This window comes from Lissotriton helveticus, chromosome 8, assembly GCF_964261635.1.
Source record: "Lissotriton helveticus chromosome 8, aLisHel1.1, whole genome shotgun sequence".
NCBI lineage: Eukaryota > Metazoa > Chordata > Amphibia > Caudata > Salamandridae > Lissotriton > Lissotriton helveticus.
The window spans coordinates 398366005-398390720 of NC_136069.1; the positions used below are offsets into that span (position 1 = coordinate 398366005).

Here is a 24716-nt window from a genome sequence, read left to right on the forward strand (position 1 = left end):
CCATCCTGCTAAACCCCGACCCCTCACGCTAAACACCCCACCCCTAACCCTCCCAAGTATTAGACAAGTGCCTGCAGAGTGAAGTAAGAGACTTACCATTCTCCTCCAGTCCTACTGTGTCCGGACTCCTGCCTGCTCTGGTCCTGCTGCTGTCCCTGTGGCTCACCCCACTCGCCTTCCTCTGCTCTGCTGCACCAGTTCAATATTTACCAGGAAGAACTGCAGTGCGCATGCCCATGGCATACTGCATGAAGGCATACCTGACATGGCATGCCTTCACGCAGTATGCCAGGCCATGCGCACTGCCTTTCTTCCTGGAAATTATTGAACGGAGCAGCCTAGCAGAGAAAGGTGAGTAGAGCGAGCCACAGCAGCAGGCAGGAGCACAGCAGGCAAGAGTCAGGACACCATGGGACAGGAGGAGAACAGTAAGTCTTACTCAGCTCCAATTGCGGAGTGCAGAGTTTTAAAATCTGCAATGTTCGCTGGCATAGCAGAGTTATCCACCCACCCGTAGTGTCAAATAATGTGTTATATTTTACTCTATTTTTCTAAACTGGTTTTGTTTTGTTCATGTGTTTTTTGTGAACTGCAAAAACATTCTACACATTGCCTCTAACTTAATTCTGACAGCTTTTGTGCCAAGATACCAGAGAGTTTAGCACAGGTTAATTTGGAGTTTGCTTGTGTTTCACCCTGAAGAGAACTGTGGTTGCTGCTTGGATACAGTTTCAAACCCTCAATCAGTAACCCAATTTTCTACACTTCATCACTTGAGAAATCATTGTCACTGTTCTGAGATGCCTCAGTTATCCGCCACCTGATCATCCTTTGACAGCATCTGTATCCATGGTCATTAAACCATACTGGGAAATATTCACCAGACTGACAGATTTTCTACAATTTTGATTTCTACCACTGGGCATTAATGTCATTAGTTCTTAATTTCATGAATTGGGATATTGGATCAATGCCCACAGATGGCTTTTATGCACACCTAAAATGAAGTTAGGCATATATATTTGCTGTAAATTGGACTTCCAGTAGTATATGAGCACAACAAAAATACCATTGTACTCACATTTCTCCTCTGTTTGGCGTCAACCAAATAATCATCCTTATCACACTAAACTCCCAGCTTGTAGTGCTGTCATGAGTTTTAGTATCATAAGAACATGTAATTACATTTATTACAGCTTTATTTTGCAACAGATATCATGTTTTGCAAAGTTTTATGAAATTGTGGATTGGTACATTACAAATGTTTTATATCCAACCCAAGCATAATTTATCTAGGGTCAGATGTAGGTAATTCTATTTTACCGATTCATAAATACCGAATTTTACCGATTCGGTATTTATGAATCGGTAAAATAGAAGGAGGGTGATTTAGGTAAAATCGGTAATTGAATTACCGATTCTGTAAAAATCGGTATTTACCGAATCGGTAAATACCGATTTGGTATTGCCCATTGATTCCTATGGGCCTTGAAGCCCATAGGAATCAATGGGCAATACTGAATCGGTATTTACTGATTCGGTAAATACCGAATCCTGCAAGGGTGCAGAGGGTGTCACTTTGACACCCTCTAGCACCCTGAATACAGGCACGTGTTACATGTGGCACACAGACATGCCCTAAGGGCATGTCTGTCTGTCACATGGCATAGGTGTGCATGCACACATGTGCATGCACACCTGGATTCAGTATTTTACCACCCAATTGGATTGGGTGGTAAAATACCGAATCTGAAAGGCCTTTGGGACTCAGAAGAGTCCCACCTACATCTGGAAGTTACCGAATCGGTAAAAATACCGATTTGGTAAATTTACCGATTCGGTAAATTTACCGAATCGGTAAAATAGGGCCCCTACATGCCAATTCCTAAATAACGGTCGGTAACGGCCGAATTCGGCCGTTACCGACCGGTATTTGGGCTCCTACATCCGGCCCTTAGTGAGGAAATACTCTCCCAATGAAATGTTGTGGTGTTTGCTGAACTTTGTACCCCTTCTCATATATAGGATAACCTCATCGTGCATGTGAAGTAGACATGTAGGTAAAAATCCACAAAGGTATGGCTTTGTTGGTTTGCCCTAGCTACCTTGCCCCTGTTTGCCAACATCTTTTCTTTACCCCTCCTTTTAGCATAATGCCAAACAAACTGAACATAGTTAATTTGTGGTGACATTATCTCCAAGTATGAATGTCTGTAGACCCTCATTTTATGAAACAGAATTTGGACGCATGAATTGATATGGTTATTTTTGTGCACCAAGGTTGAATACAGCTACAGAAAAAACATTGTGTATTGGGTCTGTAACTCCTAATTATCACCTAAAGCACTACTATTGCCCCCAAATCTATCCTCCAGTTTCCTAAATATATTACTGTGTAATTGAGTTGTTCAAGGCCACTATTTCTACTCTCTTAGGCCTATCCAATCTTTGCATGTTTTATATTTTTGTATATGAACACACATATCATTAATCTGTTCTCAATGGCAGAAATAACTGAAAGATCAATATATCCATTCTCTTCAGGTCCTGTTTTCCTATAAAATATGCTTAAACCACCACCTTCTTTATTACTCTTTAGCTGAAAATGCATGATTAGTTTAATCCATTATGCCATATCTTATTTATGGGTGTTTAGCCTGAATTCTCTGCATGGAACTTAACAGAATTCCTAACTAAAGGTAAATAGATCTAGTTAGTCCCCTTTGTTCAAATCACCTCCTCATTATAAATCCCTGACAAATTTGATTTAAATGAATACTTTTAGTAAAATGAGTAAAAAGATTACCCTGATATTTTCAAAGGTATACATGATTCTTTAATGTAGATATAGCTGAGTTTATTTTCCCAAATACTGTTTGTAGGCTTTTTACTTAGAAGAAACGTGCTGCAGAATTCCCACTAAAATCATTGCTATTTTCTGGTGGGTACATTGACCATAGTATACCCGTGAATTATTTTTTAATCTCTAAATACAAATCATAAATACTCACAAGTCAGCAATTACCAGAATCACACAAGTTAAAGAAAGGAAGCACTTTTTAGGTAGTGCAAGGGTCTGGCAATAGAAAATGATGTGGGAATGGTAGGAAAGTCCAGTAGAGACATGGAAACGAAAGAAGTAAGAAGAGGAAAGATCGTCACATTTAAAAAATGGAGATACCAGAAAGGTAAGGAAGTGCACAGAAAGCAGCAGTAGCAAAGGTAGAGGAAACGAGATAGCCAGGCTAACAGAAATGCCTCAAATAAAGAAAGAGGACTACATGCAGTTAGCAGAAAGACCTTTATAAGTAGGTCTTAAAGACTCCATCAATACTTTATCTAAACATATTGTTGATTCAGTTGATATTGAACAACCATGATTATTAAGCAATCTTTAAATATAATAATATATATATATATATATTTACGCTATCTAACAGGTCCCAGGCTTCGTTACTTGGAGCAAAGAAAGTAAAAGATCCTTCTCCTTCAATTTCCTTTCTTAGATCAGATTTGTCAGAATAGTCTTGTGTTACAGTTGCACCAACAATGCCCAGGGTGCCATAAACATCATCAATTGGAGCAACTAAAAGAAAGAAGAAAACAAGTATGTTGATTTAAATCAAAGTAAACTCAAAAGAAAACAATATACAAATCAATTTTTTACAAAAGGGATTATTCATGCAATGTAAAAATATCACTGCGGTCCAACTCATTGTTCAAATATATTTCCAAGAATGTGACTACATGCAACCAAGAACCAATTTAAACTCGAAAACGTATTCAAGAAAAATATTATCCAAGAAATACCCCAAATCTAGCTAATTTGCCTATGTTATTAATTCATCTAAGAATGGCCGGGCAATCATTCTATGGAACTAAAGCACCCAGGGCATGATTTTAAGTTGGAGTTCAATACCTGGCAATATACAGAGGCTGGCCTGTCTGAACTATTTAGAAATCATAGACATGAATACTTTCTAAGAAGCTCAGACTATATATGCACTGCATTTTGGCAGCTGTCCCACATCTGCCAAACTCGAAATCCATCCCTCAGTACTAGAAACAAATCCTACATACCATATCTTAAACAGAGGCTAGAAGTATTGAGGATGTAGGGAATGCCTATGTGATATATGCCTCTGCAGTATACTTCATCCTTGTTGTGTGTGCCACTTGCTTCTTGGTCTGTGTGTTATATGCACCACATGTGCTGTTTTGCTTAATAGCTGATTGTTTCCGAGAGTGAATGCCTGTTCAGAGCTGAAATATTTTGTGATAACTCAGCATTTCTCAACTCAATAGGCTTCCGTTGTCAGCACTGCACTTGCTGTCTATTTTGGCCCTTTGTAAATGTTGTCAGCATAATAGAGTAATTTAATTGCTGTTAACTAAACCAGTTATATTTTATACAACTGCCACAGATAAGGTTAACAAATATTATAACAGCAATAGAAAATTCCAAAATTGTAACCAGCAATTTTCATATAATAAAATGTACCAGGTGTGGCTCTTAAATCTAATTGTCTAAAAGTACTTACGGAAAACAGTAGCGGCTGCTGAACTTAGCGTATGTGCAAGGACGTAATAGAATACTTTAATGTGTATTAACAATGAGAAAAAGTGCTCTGTGTATGTGTGTGTTCATTCCGCAAAGTGCATAACCAGATATAGGGCCTCAGGTGTTCCTAGACTCTGTAAAACAGGGACTTAATGAAGAAATTCAGTGGATCATTACTAAACCCTGGTAGTCACCAACACATAACGTTTGGTTCAGGCCTTTCTGTCGTACCTTAGGCAAAAATGGGGTACTGTGTGGTCAGCTATGCCTATATGTACGTCATGTCGCCTGGTAGAGGTGGACTTTTCACCTCTGGTAGGCTGAGATAGGGCCTGCCTGAATTGATACTCAGTATTGATTATGTGTACGTTAAATATCAATATCGACTAATATACATACACATATACCTCTGGAATAAAAAATAAATATTAGTCTTTATTATCCATCTTCTGTTAGAATCTTGTGATAATATTTGATTTTTAATATGAGTGAGAACTTGTAAATAGACTGACAATACAGTCTCTAATCTATGTATATCGTTAATAGGGTCCCTACTAACTCCTGACAATTGCTCAGTATTTCGACGATCACTGGTGGCCACATAACAGGTGACTGTGCTTGCCTTTTGTGCCGAGACAACCTCAAGATGGCGATATTTAGCTTAGTCCGTTATTTAGTTTTCCAACTTAAGATAGTCGCCGATGACGTAGAAAGAACGGGACGATGTAATCGCAGCTGCAACGGTTTACTAATCTGTTCGCGGGCTATTTAAGATGTAAGGTTTGCTTACAACTCCACAGCATCGAACAAATTGAGGACGATGGTGGTGGCGGCTTGCGAAGGGGATTAGAAATCTTGGACTTTTGAAACGTAAGTGCTTGCTGGGTTAATGTCTGTAAATATTTCTCTTACGGTTAATATATGTTGTCTCGCCCTGTACAGGGTGTGGACACATTTAATTAAATGAGTAACTGAAAGACTATGTAACGCTGTGGTCTGCGACTTGCGTAGACAGGCGCTGTAAACCAACTGTAAATAGTCGTGGTGTGGACACATATATTTAATTAAAGGAGTTACTGAAAGATTGTTTAACGCTGTTGCTATGGCTTACGACTTACTCAGACAGGCGCTGTAAACCAACTATAGGCAGTCGCGGCCACATCACTATATAAAGGGTGAGGTTAATAGAACTTGAACATAGGTGCTTCACTGCAAGTAGTGCACCTTTAATTTATGAGATTTCTCGGCGTGGTTGCAAATCCGGGTGTTATTAGTTAATGATAGGAGTTTGTTGGCTAAGTTGTATTCAAGCATGTACTTGTGGTTGCGTTGGTGGGTCCCCTTACATTCTGCTATATTGGCAATTCGTGGGCAATATGGTTCTATGAGCAACTGTACTTGAGCGTCAGTTAACTGCCGCACTTGTGAAATCAAGACTTTTAGTGAATGTAGGGTGGTAGTCTCATAGGAGATGGTTTTCTCCTTCCCAATGAACGTATGCCTCTTTTTTCTTAGGCGCCGGAATACTTTGGTGACTATCAGGACATTCAAACTGCAAGTGTATAACACAGAAAAGTAAGTAGGCATATGTGTGTTCTACATAATGGTTTTTCACACCCAATCTTGCAAGGATGTTTATGTCATGTACCTCTGATTACTTCTCTATAGAGGTGGCGTCCCCTCTACACCATTGAATAAGGAAAAATGCCAAATCGATAGACTACAAATAGCCGCCCCCTGCCTCGTTCTGCCATTTTGTATACCGTACAGGTAAAAAGCATGTTTTGTAGGCCAATATTTTTTAATCACATCTAAGTCTGAGTGAGGCTTTACAACAAAATGTCCTTTTTCTGTTATATCTTTCAGCTGCTAGCTGTCTTTTTCATCTTGACTAAAAATTATGTATATCTGGTCCCACTGATTGCGGCAAAAAGCCAGGTAATAAAGGATGATTATCTTTTATCGCATCACTAGCAAATGTTTAGGCTAATTCCAGACATAGCAAGTATGAGTAATTTTTACGTCCTTCTTAATTCAGATTGCGTGTCAGAACGTTGCCATCCTTAAAAAACATCTCACCATATATGTTCATCTCTTGGGAAAGGTATTTTTCAAACAAATCTTTATATCTTATGACTTGACCTCAGCACCATCTGTGGCACTGAAAAGATCTTTCTTTCTCCTTCCAGTAACTGGGGATCACACTTTACTGAATGGGTTATAAGGTTCACCGGGTGGTGTTAAGTTGTGAGAATCTTAAGTGTGGGTTATGGCCCATTCTGTTGTTCCAAATGTATATAAGTATTTATTATGCTTTACAGGGCAGAATTATATGAAAAAATATTTTTTGTGCATATTGTTTCAGATCTACATTCCAGGTTCAGAGTTCCTATTCCGCACTGTATCTGTTTTGGTCCTGAAGAAGGTGGTCCCTACTCCTGCTATTTCCACCGAAACGCGTCGACCTTCTCCCTCTTTTTAAAACCTCATGACTTTGGTCATGTAGTGGACACCAGATTCAATGCTATAGGACACATTTGTTGTTGTTTTTGTGATGGGATGGATGTTTAGGTAGCATGTATGTGTTGTGCGGCTCTTTACCTGTTTTGTAGATATTTAATTGTGTTTTCATGAACTTAAATAGACATATATGCCTAGCTTCGATGTGGTGAAAAATAACTCTCTCTGAAGCCTCCTTGTAATATGTATATATTTTTATAAGTGTTATACTTGAAAATTATGATAAAAATGAAAAAATTGACTTTTTTACTGAAAAATGAAATAAAATGAGAAACAATTCACATTTTGTGTAGACATTGTTGGTATATGCCCTGTGTTTGAGAGATTACTCCAATGACAAATGTATTTATAGGTCAAGAGGGAGCTTTTTCAGTTGTGTGTTGTTCTTCTCCCCTCTACTCCCTGACCTGAAAGTAAATCCTAGAGGGGGTCCCCCTTCTTTCACTATTTAGTATGAAGTACTTAGGGCCAGATGTACGACCCTATTTTACATGCACAAACGGGTTTGCGACCCATTGGCATTTGCAAAATGTCACAGGGCCATGTACAATTCCTAAATAGCGAGTCACAATTTATTTGCATTGCACTGTTTTGGAATTGCAAGTTGCCATTAGGAAGGGGCGTTCCCTTCCTAATAGCGACCGCAAAGCCATGTATGAATGTTTTGCAATTGCGGTCGCAAAACACCTGAAAATTACCACCCTCTTCAATGGTAATGCACTCGCAAAAATATTGCAATTGCAGGGGAAAATATTTTTTAGAGGCAGCAGGGACCCCAGGGACTACTGCCTGCCCTTAAAAAAATGAAACAAAAACATTTCTTTTCTTTTTTAATGCATCCCTTTTTCCTTTAAGGAATACGGGCTGCATTAAAAAAAAAACTGCTTTATTGAAATGCAGTCCCAGACGTGGTGGTCTGCTGAGCCCAGCAGGCCACAATCCCTTGGAGGGCCAGCTATTCCCAATGGGGCTGCAAATTGCAGGTGCTCATTAATATTCATGAGCCTCGCATTTTGCGACACCATTGGGAATTGCAATAAGTATCTCTGACACTGTTGTACATTGTAAATTTGCACCTCGCAATCGAGCGCAAATTGCGAGGCGCAATTTACAAGGGTCATACATCTGGCCATTAGTGAAGAGCAGATAACAATTAGGTAGTAACACCAGAAATTGCTCTTGGTGTAGCTTTCTCATTGATAAAATCCCTATTTTAGAGGACTAACTACCAAATTCAATTATGTATTAACAGACAGAGACAAATGACAAAGTCTTGAGTCACAACGTTTATGTATTTGATGCCTAACTCCTACTTGAATTACAGTTTTCTAGAGACAGGATAGCGAAAAGAAGGTCCATCATTAATTGGGTAACCTCAACTATCTTTATCCAGTGATGCTTGAGTTCATCCTCCATTACCTCATTGACAACTTGCCTCTGATATCCATATATTAAAAAACCTAGTGACAATGTGAAGGTGCTCATCTTGCAGACAAAAGATAATTGCATATTAGCAAGGGTGACTACCATGCTGATTAAAAATATTGCTTAACAGCAATCGGCTCTGAAATGAAACACCAACAATATATAAATTATACAAATTGGCAGATGTGTATGACAAGTCGCGAGAAGGAAGACAGCAGAAGCGGAGCTACATTAGTCTGATTTTGTTATGGGCTTTAAAGGGTTCAGCCAGATATCCTTGTTCTTGGCAGCTTCTATAAGAATTGTTTATAAGTCATTCATAGTATTTTCTTGATGAAGGTATGTTTGTCTAAAGAGAAGGAGATAACTTTTATCACTTTGTTTAGCAGCTTCTTAAAACAATCATGTGGCAAATTCTATTCCCATAAACCTTGAACTCCTTCCAAACACACACTGGTATTCAGGGGCATTAGTTCAAGATTTCTTCTTAGGGTATTGACCAAGAGTCATTTCTTCCAGTAGAAATGAGTCAGTGTTGACCTTTGTGTGATTTTTAATTTGCACACTTATTTTAGAAATGTTGCTGTTTGAGCCAAGTGTTGTTCTGTTAGCTTGAGCTCAAGTCTGTTCTGCGCTTGTGAAGAGTTTTGTGGAAGACTGGATATAGATCAGTAAATGTTGCTTTTGCTGTTATTCAGAATACAATTATATGAATGAACCTGGCTTTAATTACTTTTAGAATTGGAATTAGAGATGGGTTCCTGGTCAATCTTAGGAGCAACTGGAAGGCAATTTTTATTTCAATGCATTAAGATACACCCCTTAATCATTTAGCCAACCCCAAGAATGTACATGTGTTGATTTTAACCAGTCGCCATTTCTCTAAATGCCACACTCCATTCTATTTCTCCTCAAAATTACTTTCTGATTTCTCATTGGTTTTGCAGTAATCATTAAGAATCACTAACAACCTTTGTAAGCCAACCCAAGATTGGTTATGGGGTACCACATCATGGGCACACTGGGAACTCATTTTTGCTGGATGTGTATTGAAGGGTTAGATCCGCGATGTAGAGGACGCTGGGATGAAGCCTTGTTTAAAGCCTCTATATGTAGGTGTTTTTGCTGAAATTCTCTGAGTGGCACCTAACTTGGCCTGAATCCAAATATCTGGGTATAGCAGTTTAAATAGCACATAGAGGTTATTCGGAATATGGCAACTTGTCAGTTTTTTTCCATAGTAAGGTTCGCTTCACATGTACAGTTATTGGTAGGTGTTGTTTGATTAGAAAATGTGGGCAAAGGGAAGGCACCAGAAAGGCTGCGGGGACCTGTGAGCCCAAAAAGAACTGCCAGATATGCCTACAAGAATTGCACCCTGAAAGAGATAGGTGTTCTTATTGAGGAACTCAAAACTATATTGTGCCAAGAAAGGCAAAGGAAAAGCCTGTTTCCTCTAATAAAGTTACTTGTTTGTTTCAGAACAAAATAGGAAGACTACCTTTAAAGCAATCCCTAGTCACAGTAACAAGACTATAAGGAATCTGGCTCATATTTCCTTAGATAAATCCGAGTAACACAGAAATTCAGAAGGAAAGGAGAACCATTTGACACCAAGTGTAATATGATTAGATATATTTAGTGTACAGGTACTAAAAGAAAGTAGTGAAGGGACAGAAATAAGCTTAGATCCAAGGAGGCATCAAACTTAGCAGGCGAAGCTAATCTCAAGACCAAGGTTGGCCTATTATGGACAAAGATTTGTGGTGTTAAAACCATGGTTTTGGCGTTAACTAGAGGTTAGAGGGAGCACTTTTAATAAGTTATAGTCTGTTCAAGAATACCAATGCCTAGCCACAAAAATCTGAGAATCAAGAGTTTATACTGATAAGGTGGTTCCCTTGATCATCAGTCAGTGACCGAATTAAATACAAAGAAAGTGACCGCTTATATCTAAATAATATCAAAAAGGCAAAAAAACTGTGTTTAACAGGGAGGATTGAGAATGCTGCTAACTCCAGCAAAGAATTATACAAAATCTTGAAAGAGCTTACAACCCCTGAAGCCATCCAATCCTCCGTTGTCCCTACGCAAGATTGGGTAGACAAAATATCCTTTTTACTTCGACGATAAAATAAACGCTATCTATAAATCCTTTCTTCAAGAAAAAAACACTTATACGCAGCTAGTTAGGAGTAGCCATCTATCGATACCTTTGCTGACCAACTTTAAATCAGGAACTTGTGAACAGGTATCAAAAGTCATTGTCAAGATTAAATCTGGAAAAAAGCAGCTATACCTGGAAGCTGGAAGAAAGCACAAGTTAGACTCATTCTCAAGAAACCTACCCTAGATGCCAGCGAACCAGGTAACTACCACCCCACCTCATTGCTGCCTTATTTCGGGAACGCCCTCGAAGCCCTGGTAAATAAACAACTAACTAGCCATCTAGAAAGCCACAGACTCCTTGACTCTTCTCAATCAGGGTTCCGAGCAGCACATAGTACCGAATCGGCGGTAGTTGAAATGGTAGATAACATCAGGTGTGCCTTGGATAAAAAGGAAAAAGCTATCCTGGTTCTTTTAGACCTGTCGGCCGCCTTTGATACCATCTCCCATGACATTTTGTTGCAGCGGCTCTGGGAGATGGGTGTTCAAGGGAAGGCCCTGGACTGGTTCAATAATTATCTAAAGGATCGCGTCACCACAGTTCATCTAGGCTTGATGGCAGCATGCAGCAGACCAGTATGTAATGGAGTTCCCCAGGGTTCTATTTTGAGCCGTATGCTCTTCAATCTTTATGTTACCCCCTTGGCTAAGATAATCAGGTCTTACGGGTTTGAGGCAGTATCGTATGCCGATGATACCCATTTGCTGATCACCTTTGGCCCGGACCCCACAGACACAATGATCCATTTTAAAAACGGTATGAGCTACATTGACAGATGGATGGGGCAAACTAAACTACAGTTGATTAATGGCAAAACCAAGATCATTCTGTTCAGCAGGGCCGAAGATCATTGGTCAAGCGACTGTTAGCCCCACACACTGGGCCCCTGTCCATCTCCAAAACAAACCATCTGCAACTTGGGTATTACCATCGACAACAAGCTTTCCACAAGAGCCCATGTTAACCATGCATTAGGCACCTGCTATGGCATTCTATGGAAACTATGGAAAATCTTCAAGTGGCTACCAATTAAAACTTGGAAGCCACTTGTGCAGGGCCTAATCGTCATGCATGTGGAAAATGGAAATGCTTTACTGGCCGCTATTAACGAAGACCTCTTCTCCAAACTACAGACTCTGCAGAACACCGCGGCCAGATTAATCTTGGACCTACCTTCAAATTTAAAAACTCTTCATTGGCTTCCAATTAGGATGAGAGGACAATACAGAATGTTGTGCCTCACACACAAAAGCATCTATGGCACAGGCCCTGGCTATCTAGAAAAAAACTGAAAAAATACCAGCTGCCAGAACACTGAGATCCAGTTCTAAACTTCTCTTAATTCCTCTGCGGGTCTGCACTGTGCGAAATGGAGGTCGCTCCTTTTCTTACCTCGCCCCCCATCTCTGGAATAAGCTTCCATCATACATCTCATCTATTCCAGATAATTTGCTCTTTTTCAGAGAACTAAAAACATGGCTGTTCCCTAAATGATACGAGTTAGAACCTAGGTGTGTCGAACTGTCTGCAAGCACCCTGAGACCTAACAGTGATTTGTGCGCTATACAAGATTCTTTGACTTTGACTGACTTTGACTTAGATCAAAGAAATTCCGAAATTTTCTAAATATCTCATTACCACAGGTAACCTATGATAGTATAAAAGTAATTCTAACCTGGGCCGAGTATCCTATGGGTTTAATCAATCTTGACTTATGTAGTAACCCAATTAATGGCTCTGAGATACACTTTAAGCTCAACCCCCCTTTTATTTATTTTATTTATTTATTTAGTGTTTTATAGAGCGCGAACCAGACCCGTGAGGGTATCAGAGCACTTTACAGTAGGATAGGGGAATATATAGCAAGGGGGAAGGAGAGTCAAGGGATAAAGGAACAAATAGAAACAGTATATGGTAAAACAAATCAATCATAAAAATCAACTACTATACTGGATAGGAGCAAAAGCGATGCGATGAACTAGGAAAGCAGTCTCATCACCCAGAGGGTAGTTCGAAGTGCAGGGTGGGTAACATAAGGAAGGCAGCCATAGAATAGTACAATGATGGTAGGTAGGCCCTTTTGTAGGGCAACCATCAATCAGAGGAAATCCAGCTAACCTGCAATATAGCAATCAAGATGAAAGGGCTCACTTATGTAATATCATGTCTTCTTTAAAGAAATAGATTGACTGAGCTCCTGCGTAGATTTGGGTACTGATCCATCTAAAGATGAGCAGGATGTATGGTAGATACTATTGAAACTGGGCACAAACGTCAATGATCCCATGCGATCCAGATATACACACAGGGAGTCTGATTGTTGGATGCAATTCCAACTAATGGACAGGGCACTTTTGAGGACTAAGGAAGAACCACTGGCTTGTGAGGGTTCCAAACATATGCGAGTACACTTGCGGGATCTGGCAATTTAAAATTCTGAAATTAATTATCTAATGTGGGGGGAGTTTATTGACTTGCATCATATCTCTTTTTTCCAGAAACATAGACTGTTGCTCCAACCATCATATGGAAACGAGGGTTCTTAGTTGCTATATATCACACCTTTCTTTCTGTTTCAGCCATTATGTACATTTAGACTAGGAAGCATTGCCAATATCTGATGTACATTTGAAATTGGTTTCAACTCTAAGAAGCTTTTTTTATGAGGCCGGTAGCGTAGGCACTGCTAAGAAGATGGAAAAAACTCTTTGTAAGATTTCTTCTCGAAAAGCGAACCTAGTGCCCCATTTCTTCCTCTTTTCTTAGATATGTATCTAAAGAGAACAGTTAATTTAGCAAACTTGAGAACGAGACAATTAATATACTGGGTGCAGTACATTTTACATGCAGTTTGGTGTCTGTGGAAGTGAAATATGGACTCAGGAGCATGTTTGCACTTTGGCCGCTATTATTTTATTACTATATACTATTACAATGTTGGATTTCAAAATGCATTGTCCTGTGCTTTATGTTTTGGAATTCTGATTGTGGTTTTATAAATGAAATTGTACATTTTATGGGGTAATGCCCCTAAATAAACATGTTTGATGAGGAAAAAGGTATGTTCTCATTTTCTTTTCTTTTATGCATTTTTAATGGTTAAACCCATGCGCCTGTCTTAAGAAAATAACTAAGGGCCCACCTCATCCTAATATTTGTGAGGTATTGTGAGTCTCACTGAATTCTGAACCTACTGCACAAAGTTACTGGTATAATTGCATTTGCTCTTATCATCTATAAATCCCGTGTTTTTCAGTTTTCTGAAAGAACACTAATACCTCTTTATACAGAAGAGGAATATAAAACGGCTATACAAACAAAGGTGATTTATTTTTAAGAGATGTAATATTTATTAATTTGTTCCATCATTTTATATAGAAGAGGCATCTCACCAATGTCCACCTTAGAGTGTGGCTTAGTATTTTGTATGTAGGTATATCTATATATGGTATCTATATAACACAAACCTAGCCAAAGGCAATGGAGCTGAAACTTTGTTGATCAGGGTTCTCCAAAGTGGATCAATGCCAGATTTTTTGCATATTCCCATTTAGATAAATGTAGTTATCTTAAAAATCTGGCATGGATTCGGCCCTCCAGGACCAACTTTAGATAATTAAAAACAGGCATAGAGTCAAGGAGTAAGAAGAGAGGAAGCTGGGTTGTGAATGATTAATGTATTGTGATGTAGCATTCTTTAAAGAGGTGAGTCTTTAACCTGTTCCTAAACTGAAGCATTACTGGGGAAGTCCTGATCGATACAGGAATGTTTTTTCAGATCCTGGATGCATACATTAAAAGGAACTACTATCTTGTTTTTACTTTTTACACTTCTTAGTCTGAAGTCTAATGGTGTTCTTGCTGGGGAGTGTCCTGGGATTCACCAGAGATGGCAAACTTGTCTGCAAGATAAGCAGGTGTGCCTGGACTCAGAGACTGTCCCATATTAAAGGACAAGCCAGAGAGTGTGGTCAAGTGTACAATCATGCTGATTTGTCCTGTGTTACAGTGTGAATCGGTGGGGGATTGTGGCAGTGATGGAGGGAACACTATTGGAGAGTGACAGGAAGAGAAGGTTACTGGGAAGTAACTGATGGAATGAAATAGAAGTAGAAATAACACATAACAGGCTATAGCTTTGCTCCAGAGCTTGGTGGGTTGAGCTATTTATAGAGACTGGTATATGGTTGTACAGTGAAATTGAGTTGCATGTGTGGGAAATGGATGAGTCAAGAACAAAACCAGAGGAATGGCCAGTCATTGGAGTAGGGGACAGTGGAAATGATGTGAAATTGAAAGAGAATTGGATATTCACGGATAATTCATTTTAACTTTATTTTACTTAATTTATAAAGAGGTCAGGTGGACACAGGAATATGTTTGCGTTCCTGCAGTAGGTGGAGACGAAGTGGGAAAGGGGGTAGGATGCAGAAGGGAACCATAGAGAGTCAGCAAGCCTTGACACCAGCACAGAACAGTGGAATGATGGGGCAGGAGAGAGATTTAGCTAGGATCCCAAGAAAAAGAAATTCAAAGTGGTTTCCACCGCTGCAACTACATACGTACATATGTTCAATATTTTAGCAAATATCAACAACGGTAAAAATTGCAAAGTTAAAAAAACTATTTGCGAATTAAAAAAAATTATAGCTGTGAATTAAAGCGTTATTTTTCAAGCAAATGTATATATGTTATACTTTTAATGAAGGAGTTGACTACAACTTGAGAATTGTGCTATGTGTTTGTTTTAATTTTAGTGGCTTAATCATGTGGAACATAATTTAATCTGTTAAACCCACACATCTCTATGTGTCATTTACATAACATAATGAGGACAGATCTTCAAACAATTTTGCTACTTCAGTGAACTGTTAAAATAATACTTTTGAAAAAGCAATTTGAAATGTATGTTAGCATCATAATTTGCTCAAATAGTCTGATGATGCCTTGAACTAGGAGATATATAATTGTTATGGCAGACATATTATTATTCAATCCCTATTTGTCTATGAATGTCTTTATGTTTTCATTTCTATTCTAATGTGTCACAAATTCAAGTATTGATTTAAAGAATTTCAAGTTTCATTTCCTACATATATAGATTCTAATTCATATGTACCCTCACAGTTAAACATATTTATCAAAAGAAGGTTTGTCTTGTACTGTACCTGCTGGACATCCTTGAGATCCATCTAGCTTCATGTACCCAGGGCAGCATTCATATAAGACTGTGCTGTTTTAAGGAAATAAAGAAACCATGGAAGAATTAACAATCCATTACTGACTACTACATGGTGTTATTCCTTAAAGCACCAAAAAACAATCAACATTAAACAAGTTGAATTTTACCATATTTTGTGAGTTTGCTTTTGAGATAATGAAAATGTTTTGTAATTGTAAGGCTCCCCTCATATTTTGCTCAATATGTATGGAAATGTTAACTAGTCTGGATTAAAAACAACCCCCACCTTAACTAGATAAATTGCATTTGATACTTCAGTTGACCCCAAGAAAATGGTTTGTAGATCTGTTCTATTTCCAATGGGAATTACTTTAGGAAAATGCCAGTTTACCAGGATGCACCTGTGGTAAAAAACATAATATACACGATATATATATCGTTTCTGAAATTAAAATACTAGATTCTTCAGTAACACCTAGAATGGCAGCCTTCACAAGTTTATATAAAAATTGAACAAGAAAGTATCCAGAAAGTATTCCTCATGGACATCTGATTGACTTAAAAGATATTGGGGGTTTTCTTTTCTCTAATGTGATTTTGGATTCTGTTGTTAATGACATTTCATCAAGGCACCTTTGAATGATCTTTACTGTCATCTGCCCACCAATAATTTTGAAGTATATCATACATTCAATGCTGTAGAAAAATCCTCAGAGACCAACTAGAGCAGGGTGTTCCACCTTCTATAATGCCATGCTAACAAACACTGAATACTCATGGAATAATTGTCTTTTAAACATCCCTGAATCTAATCAAATGATTACTATCTTATCATGCAACCAATGAGCTAATGCACAAAGGATTGCCTCATACAATATAGGGTAATAATCTTGTAATATAATCCTTTCTTTGAAGACCAAAATTCGGTGACAGAAAGAAATGCTTAAATTTAGCAGCGAAAGGAAGTAAATCAGACTATCAGTCTTCATATACCAGTTGTAAAATTTCAATTCCTCTGCTATTAGGATTGCATGCAAGGTAAATCTACCATGGGCCTGACTGATAAAATCATATGAATGACACCGATGTGAACGGCCGGGAGTAACAACAGCCAGTTTCAGCTCTTGATCAACACTTTCTTGCATCTGTCTTCTTAAATTCTGTATCAGTTTAAAGGTACAGTCAAACCAAATATTATTGTGCATGCTTCACCCAAGGATTATTATCAAAGGAAATTATTGTGTCGTGGTTGATTTGCTCAAAAACACTTTCTACTTATGAGCATTTGTGCAAAAATCCATATGCAATTTATTTTTGTATAAGTAGAACAGTTAACTTTGATGTTTAGTCAGTTTTAATGGCACTTCGTGTCAATATCATTGTTGCTAACACATTTTCTAAGTAATTTCTGGTGGTCAGGATCAGGCCAAGATTAGGCAAAGTCATGAAACACATGTTAATATTATCAAGAAGTACAAAACTTCAAGACAAAAAAAGACCTATTTCAATTGATCAAAGACACAAGTAACAAAGTCGATCTGAAGTGCACGAAAGGATACAAAATGCAACAAATCGCTAGCACTTATGGACTGTCAAACCCTGAAAAACACCTGTACTAAATTTCCCACACATCTCAAACAGTAGTGGGCAGTGATTCACAGAGATTGATAACTCCACCATGAAACAGACTAACATTGAGGATGACATACAAATGCCAAAATGCGACCAAGGATTTGTGTACTCTTCTAAACGAGTAGTGGTGGTGATTGCAAATCAGTGGTTCCTTAGTACTGTTGCAGAAAAAGCAAACAACACATTCAAACACTCTCTTTTTCCCTCCTTGTCCTGTCGGATGCGTACATGTATGTATGGCAATCAAGGACCCAAATTCCAAGGAAGATATGAGTATCAAGGCACACCTATGAAAGCACTCAAGACCTTGATAGCATACACTGAGCACAAGGCATAAATAGTAAATGTATAAAATAGTTTAGAAATATTTAAAAATACTGGAAAATGCTAACCTAATCTTTCACACTCAGCCATGGTGCATACAAGGGCACATGTAACATCACCAAATGGTCATACTATAAAAAGAAACACTAATATAGCGGGCTATCAAAACTATTGGATTTAGATATTATGAGTTCAATAGAAAGCAAACATGGATGGATGGATTGCTAAAATTAATCTCAGCAATTAGAAATTATTCTGAGCCACAATCCATAATTTACGTGCCCACCATGCCGCCCCAGAGAGGAACCAGCTATATTCAAATAAGCCATGCTTCTTTTCCGTGGTATAATGGTTGGGATGGCACTCTGCAATCTTGAATACATGAAGCTAACATTGTCTGCGACACAAAACATAACTGTGCTGTAAGATGAAACAGTCCACAAGACTGGGACGCTCTCTTCATTTCCTTCCAAATTCATCCACTAGTGGAGTTGAGAAAATACCAGTACCTGGTATACCCAACTGAAGTAGCGCTAAGTGAAAACATGCAGGCTCAACTTAGTCAATAACTATGTACTAGATACAATGTTTAGCATGTCTTGGTCACTAAGGGGCATCACTATTATAGGACTCATGGTCTACATTAAAACATGGTCCTTCAAGGCTGTTTCTTGCCTCCATGGATGCCTTACTATCCAACCCACATTTTGTTATAATTAAGTTGTAGTAACTGATCATATTCTTTCATATTTACCCTCAAACCTCCTCTTCCCAAGGTTAATGTTCACCTCGTCCATATGAAATTCTGTAGTAAAGTCCGTACATAATTTCCTATTTCCCCATGTCAGATAAAATAACATGGACATCCATGCCCGAGGATGGATCTTCTTTTGAGATAGTTGATGAGGGATTTGAGGTGGCGCTGGGCATAGGAGAGGATTAGTGGCATGGCATGCATGTGATCTATAATTGTAATGGGAAAGTAGGACTTCTGCTCAGAATAGTTTCAGGGTCAGACAGAGAATGGGGTAGAGTGAGCCCCCACCAGCACCCTGTTGAAGTGTGAGATCCGAGGGTTAGAGGGACTGAAACTCAGTTACGAGGGAGGCGTCAATGAGAATTCTGTCACAGTAGGTAACAAGGTGACTGATATGGCAACAGGGAGCTGACATCAAGGATGATATACCACATTGGCAGGTGCTCTATGGCACAACAAGCCATTAATGCAGCTAGGCGATAGCAGGGCAACACAGGCAGCTTGGAGGGAGGTTTGCAGTAGTAAACAATAGAGAAAAAAAATCAAAGAGATTTACAAGCATGGATGATATTTCTGAGGTTGCAAGTGCAACGGAAAAGTCTGGGGTAAGGGGAAGATGTGTATTGCAGAATCAAGAGGCGTCATCATGGGCAAGATCTTCCTATAAAAACAGTTTATGGCAGTGTACGTAGGGTTCTGTTCATGTGTGATGTATCCATCTGTGTCTTTATTGGTGAACACTTATGGAGTTTTGCATGATGCCAATGTGCAGACTTTTGGGTACCCTTTGTAGGGTCGGGCCCTAGGCCCTCATGCTCGTAATGAGTGCAGACACAGGACACACTGGATACATGGTGCAACCGGCCCAGAGCACGTGCGCTTGGCCCCTTGAGTCCTTACACCCTTCAGCATCTACCGTGCAGACCAGATTGTTTGCAAGTACCAGCTAAGTCATGTATACCGGAGTGTCTATTGCTGTTGGCGAGGGTACTACATTAGCCGCTGTTTCATTGCCATTGCCACATTTCCCACCAAATGAGAGGCTGCAGCCAGCTGAGAGCTTAAAAATGTCGTTTTCTCTGACCCATCTTCTGCTGTGTGATCTTTTCCTCAAATATCCAAAGAGTATGTGTGTAAGACAGACTTGGGAAGGTAGAAGACTGGAGTTTCTTCAGAGGTAGTAGAACAACTGCAGTCCAAGAAATCTGGTAGCATATGAGATTTTCAACACTAGCAAGTGAAAGGTCAGAGGTGAAAACATGGGTGTGTCCAGGAGAGGAGGAAAAGGATGGTCATGTAAATGCTTAACTACACACACAACGCTAGATGTGTTTCGTTATTCACGTTTTGCATGCCATCTGCTCGATGGAAAGAAAAAATCACTTTCAAAACATCTCCAGGTTGGGAATGCATCATGCATTTATGTATTGGAAATGTAGGAGAAGGGGTTTCTTAAAAATCTAAAAAGTGGTGAAGAAACAATTTCAAGCGTTGATGCGCACGTGAGCGATACTTTCTAAAGCGTAGTATACACTGAGTAGGCAGGAGTGGGTTCAGAGAAATAGGAATATACATGAAATGTTGATATTCACACATATTAATCTGTGTACTCAGGGAGATATTCGTAAATTCCCTAAAGGCTGCAAACGTTAGCAATGCACAACAGTAGCCAGAAGATATACATTTAAAATGACGAATCCACTGTAAAGACAATGGGACACAGGATTCCAAAGGTACCTCGATTTTCACAGAAGAATCAGCAATGATGCCAATCAACTATGAGGTTTCTCTATGACTCACTGTGAGTCCTTCTCATTTAATTCCTGTTTGTGCACTGATACTCAAGGTCAGCATCGTCTGTGGATTCAAAAGTACGCAGAAGATGCACAGATCCTCAGACAGCCGGAAGACAACACCAGCAACAATCAATACCTGAAAATTTTTCAAAATTGTTTCCTGGTGATTTATAGCTCGGAAAGCACAGACGTGATTTGTTGATCTGGTCTTGTTAGCAATAGATATGAGCGAAATTTAAAGTATGGCGGCGTAATTAACTTGATTTCGGGAATTTTGTGTTAAACTTGTTAGGTAAAATGAATGAAATTGTGCCATTCTTTACTTTAATATGCCCCATTCGGGGCCAAAATACTACAGTGAATGTGGCATGTGCAGTAAAGCTCTACAAAGAACTCTCAAGTACATCATAACGGGAGCAGTTGTTGCTCGCTGTGCTTCTGATATTGTAGCATGAAATGCTTTCCCGCATCAAAAATGGACACGAGGACATATTTCACTCTAAAATGTGGTGCTAAATGACAGATTTGCGTTTCACGTAATATTGCACAACTTTGACAAACGGTTGCATAGTTATGTAGAGCAAATTTTGTGAATTTCTCATACCCCCAGAAACAGCCTGACTTCAGTTAAAAGAGCAATACATCTGGGTTTTTGGGTGAGCTCTCGCCCTACTGTGGAAAGAAACTGGGTTACAACAGTGGAGACCACCAACTACACAAACTTTGGAAAGTCCTCTGAAGGACGTCAATGAGGAGCAGACAGGCTTAGAAGATGCACATAACGCGGGGTACTCTTGCATCCATGGTGTGGTGTGTCTTCCACATGCCCTCTTCTGTTGTTTGGGATGATGGCAGGATGGCCTTCTGGAGGATGCCTAGATGGGCGGCTGAGCCTCCAGGAGATTGCACCTGGGACCTCATACATGCTATGCATGCACTCTTCCACGGTGCGCTTGTCATGGTTGGTCTGCCTGCGGCCTTGCCATATGGGTTCCTTGCTTTCTTTGAGGTGCTGTTGGATCCCGTCGTCCTCAGGTCTCTCCCAGTGCTGGTGGATTCCTGTTTGGGCTTCTCTTTGCAGGCTCCTGTTCCTGCGTACTACTGGCCCTCTGTGCTTTGCTGGTTGTGTGAGGCATGGGCCTTAGTGCTGTCTAGGTCTGGGGCCCTTGTTGTGAGTTCTCTGTCCTGTCTTGGGCCGTGGTTTCCCTTGTGTCGCTGCCTTTTTTACCGGGTTCTGCCTGGGGTGGGTCCTTGGGGGGCCTTCCTCCGTGTGTGTTCCCAGGCCTTCTGGCTTTTCGCTTGCTCGGCGTTTGTTGCTGTTTGGCATCTGGGCTGAGGGTCGGTCTCTGTGGGACTGCTGTTGGCCTGTCCTCTTGGGGCATGCCGCCTGGCGGATTCTTGCTTGCTGTGCTCTCCTGCTGTGCTGGCCTGCGTCCTTAGCTTCTGTTCCTCCTGCTGCCCGCTCTGCGGTTCGGCCGTGTCGGCCCTGGTTTGTCCCTGGTGTGGTGTCTTCTTGCGGGCTGGCTCTCTTTGGTGCGGTCTCTCCCGGGGATTGTTGGCTTACTTTTGTGGCCTCCTTGCTCTGTCTTCTGGGCCTCCGGCCATCCTGCCCTGTGGCTTCTGTTCTCCCTGTTCGGCCCTGGTTGGTGCTTGGTTGGGAGTTGGCCTGGGTTTGCCTGATGTTGTGGCCTGTTCTGGTCATCACTGGCTGCTTGTCTGGAGTTTTTGCCTTTTTTTCAGGTCCTAGTGCCTTGCTATTCCTGGCCTTCCTTCGGCTGCCTGCTGCCCTTCCGCCCTTCCGCCCTTGGTTCTTGCCTTTCTGTGGGTTCGGGCCTGGTGCGTGCCTGTCTCGGTGCCTGTCTGTGGTTTTCACTGTTGGGCACTTCTTGCTTCCTTCCGGGTGCTTTTGCTTGGCCCGTGCTCGGGGGTGTCTGGTTTCTTCTTGCCCTTCCGCAGGTTCGCTGGGTCCTCCCCCTTGTTTTCCGTGGGTTGGGGAGGGGGCTGTTGTGCCCTCCCTCTGTCCTGGTGGGCCCGTGGCCTTGTTGGGCTGTTGGTTTTGGGCAGTGCTGTTTGTGCCGCTGATGGGGTCTGGCTGGAGTTGGCTGGGTTTGCTTCACGCCTGCTGCCGGGTTGTGTTGCCTGCTGAGGTTTGGTTTCTGGTTGTGGTTTCCTTCTCCCCTCTTGTCTTTCTAGTGGTGGCTTGGTGCGCTTTGGGCTTTGCATCTTTCCTGCCGCTCCCTTTGCCTCCTGTGGTGGCTGAGTGTCGTTGGTCTTCCTTGGCATCTGCCTTGGGTGGCCCTTTGTTCCTCGGTGTTTGGCTCCTGTGCACCCCCCGGTCTGCAGTGCCCTTTCCCTGCTTTGTGGGTGTTGGGTGTCGACCTCCCCTGGTGTGTGGGCTGCTTTGTTACTTCCGGCTCCTCTCTTTCCACCTTGGGGATGTGGTTAGCTTTGCCACGGGTCTGGGGCTCTGGCCTTTTCCCTTTGTAAACTTGTAAACTTGCCGATTTGTAGAGCGCGAATTGTTGCCCGGAGGCGTCCAAGCGCTAAGATAACCAGAGCCTACTGAAGGCATGGGGGGAAGGCAGGCAGTTAGCAAACAGATGCAAACAAAAAGGTCTTTAGTTGCTTGCGGAATTCAGTGAGGTTAGGGTTCGCTCTAAGATGGAGTGGCAGGGTGTTCCAGGTCTTGGACGCATTGTATGTAAATGTCCTTCCGCCAGATCTGGATCTTTTTATTCTTGGCACCACTGCCGAGAAGGTCTGGCTAGAGCGAAGACTTCGGTTTGGGGTGTAATGGGTGACCAGGTCGCGAATGATGCTGGGTCCTGTGTCCCAGAAGGCTTGGTGGGCTATACATAGTGTCTTGAACAGAACTCTCTGCCGGATCGGGAGCCAATGCAGGCTAATCAGTCCGGCCCTCACTGAGTGTCTGCGGGGAATTTTGAGCAACAGGCGTGCTGCGCAGTTCTGTACAATCTGCAACCTGCGTAGGGTGTATTCTGGTGCGCCGAGATAGAGTGCATTATTAAAATCAAGGCGTGATTGAATAAGACCTTGAATAGCTACCTGTTTGGCTTCCATGGGAAGGAGGGGAAATATTTTATTTAGCACCCTCATGATGCCAAAACAGGTGGCTGAAAGTTTTGTGGCTTGGACATTGAAAGATAGCGAATTGTCCAGCCACACTCCGAGGCTTTTGATGTTGTTTTTAGGGGTTGGGGGAGGGCCTAGACATGGGGGCCACAGAGAGGGAGAAAGGGACAGATCTGACGGGCCTAGGAGCATCAGCTCTGTTTTGTCCCCGTTCAGCTTCAGGGATGATGACGACATCCAGTTCCTCACCTTGTGGAAAAGTAAATTTTGCCATGTTCTGTGTCCCTACGCCTCATCCATCATGTGTTATGTGTGCATGATCAATATGCATATGTTATCCCCCATTTCTGATTAAAGACGCAACTACAGTTGTGTCCACCTCTAATATGTTAGTTTCCAGTCCTCGTGAATACTACGAATATCAGGCCTATGTAAGTAATGTTGCCACGTTTCTCAGTGTGCACGTTATTCAATTATAAAGTCTCCGTTTCCAGGCCTCAAAAGGGCCCGGACCACAGATTCAGCTCCTGTCTCCTGAAAGCCTCGCTAAGGAGCGATACAGCCCCCACCTGTATCCTCGACCCTTCACTTACTTCCTGCCTTGCAGTGCCCGGTGCACCCCGGCTCTGCCTCTGAGTCTGCCAAAAGTATGTTATAGTTCCTGCTATCAGTTCAGTCCTCCTCCTCTGCATTCCTAAGCTACTGAACTGCATCAATAGTTTCCGTCATTGTCTAGCCTTCTCGTCTTCACGTTAGAGAAATACCGTATTTAATGGTCATTTAATATTCTTCACGCACTACATGTAGAATAATGCATGGTCCAGTCTTAGAATCAAGTTAGCTTTTCCCCTCATGACTTCTAGTTTATATCAACATGTTCCCTAAACATTAGATACCAGATAGGGTTTAGGTACATGTCGCTCCGACCCTCCAGACTCTAGTCTCTGCTCCTAGCACAGAGTTCGTAGCCCCCAGCTTCTCCTAGTAACACGTCATTGCCAGTTTTCGCGCACCATTAGGTTAGAGGTCCCGGCTCCTTAGGTAGCCCCCTCCAATGTTTCCGCCCATTCATGACATATTCTGTTACGTTTTGCATCACATGTCTAAGTAAACTCCCAGTTACACCTCTTATTACTCTTATCTCTCGCGACTGCTACGCGTCACGCCTTCTACTCCACCTACTGTTACGCCTACTGCAATGTAATGCTATGTGTTTGCGCTATGTATATAAGTCAATGTTTTGTTATTAAATGTTA

The 24716-nt window shown here is 41.0% G+C and overlaps 1 protein-coding gene across 14 annotated transcripts in view; it reads right to left on the reverse strand.

Annotated features, from left to right (window-relative positions):
* POSTN (periostin) overlaps positions 1 to 24716 on the reverse strand; it is a 158368-nt gene that overhangs the window by 106507 nt on the left and 27145 nt on the right. For all 14 annotated transcript variants that reach the window (XM_078657229.1, XM_078657224.1, XM_078657225.1 and 11 more), the window contains exons 3-4: positions 15845 to 15909; positions 3429 to 3586 (exon numbers count right to left, since the gene is read on the reverse strand). In XM_078657229.1, coding sequence (XP_078513355.1) covers positions 3429 to 3586; positions 15845 to 15909 — 223 coding nt within the window. The remainder of the gene's footprint in view (positions 1 to 3428; positions 3587 to 15844; positions 15910 to 24716) is intronic.